At 38.3% G+C, this 8,106-nt stretch overlaps 1 protein-coding gene across 1 annotated transcript; it reads left to right on the top strand.

Annotated features, from left to right (window-relative positions):
- The first annotated feature begins 912 nt into the window (after positions 1-912).
- Positions 913-8,106, top strand: gorab (golgin, rab6-interacting). The gene is made up of 5 exons (XM_004569343.5): positions 913-1,095; positions 1,201-1,525; positions 3,914-4,015; positions 4,200-4,340; positions 7,310-8,106. The coding sequence occupies exons 1-5, from the start codon at positions 1,041-1,043 to the stop codon at positions 7,704-7,706; spliced, it is 1,020 nt and encodes a 339-aa protein (XP_004569400.2). The 5' UTR covers positions 913-1,040; the 3' UTR covers positions 7,707-8,106.

Here is an 8,106-nt window from a genome sequence, read left to right as displayed (position 1 = left end):
AAGTGCTTTTAATTTGAAGCTTTATTTTCAGTGGAGCCACAGTATCGAGGGTCGTATGCAGTGAGGATGTAGCACTACTAATGAGATAACTGACTTCTGTGTCGGCACATGGTATTGAAGAGAGTAACAATGGGGGAATTAAACATCCTTAATATAATCCTTAATATCCTTACATTTAGTTTACTTTCTGAAAGATGCCTACTGTACTGAAATGTATTCCCCACTGCTGTGTGAATTTTAAAATGTTATTAAGAGAGTATAGCCCTGTAGCCTTGTTCATCTTGCTGACGTAAACTCTGTTTTTGAATTAATAAATGCATGTCATGGCTGTAGATACTTCAATGAAAGTGTTCCTCATTTGGTGAGATATTTTCAGGAGAGTTTTTTCCCCAGAGAAGAGAAAGGGAACCTTAATCATCCACTTCAGTTGCCTTCCATAGTATTCCCATTCATTGAACTTGCAAGTGCATTCTTTAATTTTAGGAAGTAATCAAATTGTTGTATAAAGTCCTACAAGTTTCCACTAGCTCTCAGTTTTCTTTTGTTTTGTTTTGTGATAAATAATGCATCCTAGGACGTGTGTGTGTGTAAAAAAATCAATTAATTGATCAACAACACTTAATGACTATCAAGCCACAAGCACAGAGCTCAAGAACATTTTCAGTCTGTTGATCAGGTGTTCAGAACGTTGCCTTTTATCTTTTTTTATACAAATGATATTAAGTTGCGAAGATAAATAAAATAACTCGAAGCACATTTTAAGCTCATCAACGTATAATTATCTAAAGAATATACTGATATTATTCTTGTTGATGATCTCAATTAGATTTCAAGTTAGTTCTTTCTTCTTCGTTGTTTTAATGCAGGCGATATGTAGGACTTCAATTTCGTGGGTCTTTTTGGGGTCCTTGACGTGGCATTAATAAACAAAGATGGCGGTGGCGTTTACACCTTCGTTGAACTTTACTCTGAATTAAAAACTTTGTAGTCTTAAGTAATTTGAGTATTTCCTACATGTGTCTCGTTAGGCGAGTTGCAAAATGAGCGGTTGGGCCGGTTTTTCAGACGAGGAGCTGCGCAGGATACAGCAAAAGGGTAAGCTAACCTTTCTTGAGAGTCGGAACACTCAGCACTTCATTCTGATATTTTATTCCTACTTCTTTTTTTTTAGTAGTAACCATGGTCACGTGTACTTTTCAGACTCTACTGTATCTGCACCTCCAGTTCGGGGTCGAAAACCAGCTTCAGGTAACCGGAGTCGGCAGCAGTTGCAGCGAGAAAGAGCCCTGCAGTCAGCAGCCCAGAAAAACGTAGGAGCCGAGTCACTGGTTCTTTCACGCGAACAACAACTCACCAAACCGTCCCCGAGGGAAGAGCCTAAACCCACAGCCCCGGCGACAACACCCACTGTCAAACAAGAGGTGCAGCAGAAGCCCGCTATAATGAAGCACAATGAAAACGACCAACCGACTACAGAAGAAGAAACCCCAGTGGTTAAAGAGCTGGATAAGCAAGAGATTGAATTGTTAGTATGATTTTGTTCTCACGTGCACTGTAAAGATGACAGGTAAACTGACCAATATTTACATAGTAGGTGTAATACCAGGGTAGCAAACATGCCCAAGTATGTAAACATAATTGTGTGTTTTCATGCACATGCTGGGACATTCTGTGCTCTTCTTTGAGACTGTATCACAGTGAATCAAAATATACAAATAGATCCAAAATTTGTTGGACGAAAACACATTTTTTGCAGTTTTACCACAAAGGATTTTAAAACAATCAAGACGTGATTGAAGCGCAGACTTTCAGCTTTGATTAATAACATTTTTAGAAAAATTTATCATCAACTGTTTAGAAACCATACCCATTTTTATGCATACCCATATGGAAAAGATATATATAAATCTTATAAACTTTGTATCAGTCTTGTGTGAAACTTGTATAAAAAGCATATAAGTGTGAAAACAGATATAAGATCCCTTGAAAAATTATATAATGAAACTTCTATGTTTTGGATACTTACTAAAACAATGTATGAAAGTAATGCGAAAGTGGCCACTTTCATGAGTAAATCACATATAAGTTTTTACTATTTCTTTTCCGTATGGGTAGTCCCCCATATTCAAAAGTTCAAAAGCATTTGGACAAATTTAATTTTAAATATAAGGATAATTTTTAATAATTGGAAACAGTCTTTCTGCATATTTTTATCTGGTTGTCTTTCTGATACAAATTCATGCTGATTTTATTTAGCCAAAGAATTAATTTTCAGCAGGCTCTTTCAGATGTTTTTTTTGGTAAAGTCTACTCTGGTCTTCTTGTTCTTGAATGTAATTAGTAGTAGTAAACCTTTGCATTTCCCCACATAAAAGTACCTCTTGATTTTAGACGTTGATAATAATACCCACCTCCTTGGGAGTGTTCTTGACTTTGTTAGAAGTATGCAATGCCCCCTTAATAATGTAGTGCTGAATGGGTTATCACGTAATTCCTCCGGCCAGGAAATGTTGACATTGTTGAATGTTGACATTCAATCGTGACATTGATTTGAAATCATATCAACGGACTCTAGTTAATACGTCTTTAAAAATAAGTCTAGGAAAGTTTTTCATATATAAAGCTAAAATTTCACAGCAATCATTATATATGTCATTGGGTTTCAGAGACAGTCCTGCAGAAAATGTTCCAAAAAGATTAGTAGCTGAAATTATCCTTCTGTTAAATCCATTAAAATAAATTGAAGATCTGCGCTTTGGTCACATGCAGATTGTTTGATCCAAAATCCACTGTGGTGTTGTACAAAGAGAAAACTGATTTTTTTTTTTTTTTAAAATCTCACTTTGTCCAATAAATTATGGACCTAACTGTAATTCTGTATATTTGGTTTCTAGCAGTGATTTGTATCATTAATGTGTGTTGTGGTTTTGCGTGTATCTGCAGTCTATCTGGGTGAGAAACAAAACTTTAACTTACCACAGTAGATGGCTCCTCTCTGCCCCAACTTTGCGGCTGGATAATTAGCACTCATCAGTGCTGTATCAATGTTTAGTTAATGTTCTAGTCAAACATAAAAGTGATGGTTGTGGAAAATAAACGCCTGTGCTTCTGTATAGACAAATCATTGGAAATTATTGATTTCCATGCTTCCAGGACACAGGACTTGTCAGGGTATCCTGTCATTGTAACAGTGGCTGTGGATCCTTTGGTTCCTGTGGGTTTCCAAAATATGGCCTCTATGGAACAGACTTGTTTCAGATTTGGAACAGATTTAGATGTGTGTAGTTTGGGAGACCTGTAAAAACTCTGGGTTCTTTGTCCTGCTCCTTTAACGCTTCCTGAGGAGTGTTTTTTGCACTGCAAGTGTTGAACTTTCTTGCAGAAGCAGGACGATTTTGCTAGGGACTGTTGTTCTCGTGGAGGGTGTGGAGCCTTGGTTGGTGGGTGATGTGGATCAAAGTGATATCCACAAGAATGATGCATGATTCTTTTGGTTATCTTTGGCTGTCAAAGCAAGCATATTATATGATGCATGTGATTTGAGTGATGTATAAATGACAGTACTGTCGGTCTTGTACACATGTGGCTCACATTTCATTAAATTCATGCATACTACCTCAGCACTGTCCACATCTTACTCAGTTTCTCTCTTGGATGAATAAGGTTTCTCTGATTCAGATTCTGATCTGCACCAGATACTTGGAAAAAACGGAATCAGAATATCAACACACAATGATCAAAATCTTAATAATAATAATTTGCCAAACCCATACCATAGGGTGCTGTTGTGTTTGTAAATTAGAACGATTTTGAAAGACACTGCTCCTTTCATAATCCTGATGTTTTTTGTTTGGTCTTTCTGAGATGAAATTGCAAATGCATTTGTTTAAATTCTCATTTTGTGTGATGGCAGACGGGAAAAGACGCGTCTGGAGCAACTTCAGCAAGAGCAAAAAATCATCGAAGAGAGGAACAAACGCAAGAAAGCTCTGCTGGCAAAAACTATCGCTGAGAAGTAAGTGTATATATAGTTTCATTCTTTTGATCGTTGTTATGAACACAGAGGCTCAAAAGAGGCCCCCTTTAAATATCACTAGAGTATCAAGTTAACATGATGAATATAAATGTGCCTCAAAACTGCAACGATTAAGGTCAAGGCAAAAAAACAATATGTGTGAATGGTTTATTATTTTCCACAGATCCAAACAGACTCAGGAAGAGACTGTAAAGCTAAAGAGAATCCAGAAAGAGCTGCAAGCCCTCGACGACATGGTGTCTTGTGACATTGGCATCCTGAGAGGAAAGATAGAGCAAGCCAGTTGGGACTACTCAGCTGCAAGGTAGCCTTAACATCAGGAAAAAATATAAAAGAAAGTGTCAGTAAACCCTTTTCCACAGCTGATGTGAATTTGTCACAATATTAAAAGCACAGATGTGTTTTTAATGACTTCATGGCCCACCAGTACACTTATGCCCAATTCACACCTGGTACCTGTGATGCAATCACATTAGTTAGGTCACACCTTAGGCATTAGAATGCATCCACACATGCATGTCAGTTGACCAGTTGAAGTGTCACTCTCCACTAGGGATGAATATTGACAAATTTCCTTGATCCCAATGCAAGTGGCTGAAAATAAACATGGAAATGCCAAAACTGCAGTTCCTCCATTCAGCTGTTTTTGTTCAACTGCTTATCACCTGACAGTAACTCTGCGCTACAGACCATCCAAGAATTTTGTGCTAGTTTTTCCTGAGTGAATTTTTAATGATTTTTATTAGTCTTCTACATCGTGCTGATTAGCAGTACTGTGTATGTGAACCTCTGTAGTGAATCTGCACAGTTTAAAAAGGCAGACTGCTAAATAAACTTGCTAGTGTTATCCCTCAAAGCTTGGTTTAGCAGTCCACCATCTGATCTAAATACAGGCAGTCCTGGCTTTCAGAAAAATCATCATGGAAACAGCCATAATACAAGTGTCGATGATTCAAAATGCAGAGTCTGAATCGGTGGGTGATGTTACAGTGACTTTGTTTTTCTTTTAGATACAGTATGGATATCAGTGCCATTATAGATTGTGGTTATATTTCAGATTGTTGTAGACCATCAAAGGTTGTTTTTAATGTCAACACTTCATATGGGGCGATCGTGGCTCAAGAGTTGGCAGTTTGTCTTGTAATCGGAAGGTTGCAGGTTCGAGCCCCGGCTCAGACAGTCTCGGTCGTTGTGTCCTTGGGCAAGACACTTTACCCATTGCCTACTGGTGGTGGTCAGAGGGCCCGGTGGCGCCAGTGTCTGGCAGCCTCGCCTCTGTCAGTGCGCCCCAGGGTGGCTGTGGCTACAATGTAGCTTGCCATCACCAGTGTGTGAATGTGTGTGTGAATGGGTGAATGACTGGTTGTGTAAAGCGCTTTGGGGTCCTTAGGGACTAGTAAAGCGCTATATAAATATAGGCCATTTACCATTTCATTTATTCTTTGCCCTGAGTCAGATCTATATATGACACAGTGATGAGAGTGGAGATAAATGCTGTGTGAAACAGCCATTGGAGCCTTAGCGTCACGTTGATGTTCTTCCTGGAGCCTCTCCGAAAACAGTTTCTGCTGTCATTCAATTTGTTGAACAGTAACTCCTAAGGGGTGTGTTGCTTTTTATTGCTTTTATTTTCAAAAGTATAAATTCTTGCTAGTACAGGCTGTGCTTTGAAACCATAGAAACACTGCCCCCTACAGTACTCGTGTAACCTTTCACAATATATGCACCATGCAGAGGACAGAACAGCTAAAATCATGAGTCATTTATCATGAAATACAGGAAGTTAAACCTGTATCTTGTATTATGGTGTTTTACTTTCCCAGTGTAAACAGTCTTCTGTCCTGTGATATGGTAACTCTGTATTTGACCTAGCTCATGAAGCTGCAGCCTGTCATGTAGTGACATTAGCCCTGTATCATTACAGGTGTTTGTATAATGAAAAGACAAACCCGACCTTCACACACTCGGTACACTGGATTCTGTTATGATTATGTTGATTTAGTCAGTTGTTAAGATGTTGCTGAGATGCAACATAATAGCTAGAGGTGAAATTTGATTTTTGGAAATGTTTGCCATCATCTGGTTTGTTACCACAGTGTTTCCAAACACCATGTGGTCTTCTGTCCTTTGCAATTAAAACAATATTTCTGCATTCAGACATTCTGAGAGAATAAGCATCTGCTCTCAGCGGGTTACGAGACACTGCCAGTACAGTCGGTTTTAGTTCAGTCACCAACTCTGCATGTCATTTTTTTGCATTCATTGAAGTGCACGGTGTTCCAGACATAATAAGCACCAAATGAAAGAAAATTTAAAAAAAAAACCTAAAGTATATGCAAGCACTGCTGAACTGACCTTTTTGTTAGTTGCCGAATAAGTAAAGTGTGTGTGTGTGTAGTTTCTAAACATTAATTTTAACAAACTTCATCATCAAACAAATCATCATCTTTTCACCGTCCATGAACTCTGGTCTCCAGTATTTGTCAGTCCCAGTATCAATGATTGCATTCTGTGAAGACATGCCCTCACTGTGCCTCTGACTGACTAGCGTGTATTGGTACAGTTAGATGGTTAGGATAAGGCAGAATGGAAGACGGTCTTCACGAAATGTGAGAGAGGAAAATAACTAATGCTGTGTGCTGTGACACAGAGAGCAGAGAACGTAAGCTCTGTTCCCAAAATGGAGCAAAATGGAGAAACTTAAGCAGGCTTTTGATATTTACTCACTAAATGTAGAGTTCAGTAAGAATTGAAGTTATTAGTTACTGCGTTAACTTTATTTACTTTAGTCCATTATTTAATGTCACTATTAACAATAGAAACTGTTTTAGATGAATTGTTAAGAAATTACTACTTTTACTACTATATACAAGTCTTTGACTTCCTGGAACCAGAATGTGTTTATTTGTTGAATCATTATTAATTTATGTTTGAGTTTTGTTTATTCTTATATAAATTCTCAGGATTGTTTTTCTTGAAAAATGTTGTGAACTCCATTTGTGTTCCTAAGTGGTTAAGGTTTGACAAAAAGCAGAAATAACAAATGAGCACATTTCCTAACACATTGGTCATATGACCAAGGATATTTGGTCATAGCACTTATGAAATATAAATGAACATACTTGGATCTTTTTCAGCACATATTCTAAATAAAATAAAACAGTTACTTATTCGTGAGGGAAATTGAGCTCAAAAACAGCATGTCATTTCTGAGTGTACTGTTTTGATCCTCTTCATGTTTCTTAGTCATTTTCTTCTCTTATTTCTCCACAGAAAGCGTTATGAGAGGGCAGAAGCTGAATACGTGATAGCCAAGCTGGACCTTCACAAGAAAACGGAGGTGAAGGAACAGCTGACGGAGCATCTCTGTGCCATCATCCAGCAAAATGAGCTGCGCAAAGCCCACAAGCTGGAGGAACTGATGCAGCAGCTACAGCTTCAGGCTTCTGAAGAGGAGCTGGAGAGGCAAAAGGAAGAGGAGAGGAGAAACTTAGAGGTGCAGAAAGACGTGGAAAAGGAAAATGGCTCTGTGGAGAGTCAGGAGGTAAAGGTGGAATCAACTAAAAATTGTGGACCTAAAGAGACTGTGAAGGAAGAGACTGGAGATTCTGAGCAAGACTGTAAAACACTAGAAAACTGTCTTCAGAGTGAATCTGTGGCTGTGTCGTGAGGCAATCTTAATCTGTTATGTGCTCTATAAATATCTGTTATATACTGATGGGTGACAAATTGTACAAAGATGTTGTATCAAGTGTCTGTATCAAGGTGTTGACCATCACATGTGGGCAGAACAGCTGATGAGATTGTGGCGATCACTGCCACACCTCAGTCTAAAATGTAATGACTATTGAGGCCAGAGCACACGAGTCACGTCATTGTTATCATCTAGTTAAACATGGCATTTGCATCAAATAACTTTGTACTGTAACTATGACAGAAAATTATTCCCCACAGCATAGTATGCCTGTTTAAAATCAATACTTATTTTATTTTTTAAAATTACAACTTTACACTGACAAGACAGACGGATCGCTAGCAAAGCATCGTTTCCAGATCGACGAAAGGGAAGG

This window comes from Maylandia zebra, linkage group LG17, assembly GCF_041146795.1.
Source record: "Maylandia zebra isolate NMK-2024a linkage group LG17, Mzebra_GT3a, whole genome shotgun sequence".
Lineage (NCBI taxonomy): Eukaryota > Metazoa > Chordata > Actinopteri > Cichliformes > Cichlidae > Maylandia > Maylandia zebra.
Note: the sequence above shows the minus strand (reverse complement) of the source record. Positions and strands in the feature narration are given on the sequence as shown.

Bases quoted from the DNA above. Each gene is read 5' to 3' on its own strand.
- gorab (XM_004569343.5), top strand. From the start codon at position 1,041: ATGAGCGGTTGGGCCGGTTTTTCAGACGAGGAGCTGCGCAGGATACAG. The intron at 4,016-4,199 runs GTAAGTGTATAT...TATTTTCCACAG, and splicing joins GCAAAAACTATCGCTGAGAA to ATCCAAACAGACTCAGGAAG. The intron at 4,341-7,309 runs GTAGCCTTAACA...ATTTCTCCACAG, and splicing joins TGGGACTACTCAGCTGCAAG to AAAGCGTTATGAGAGGGCAG.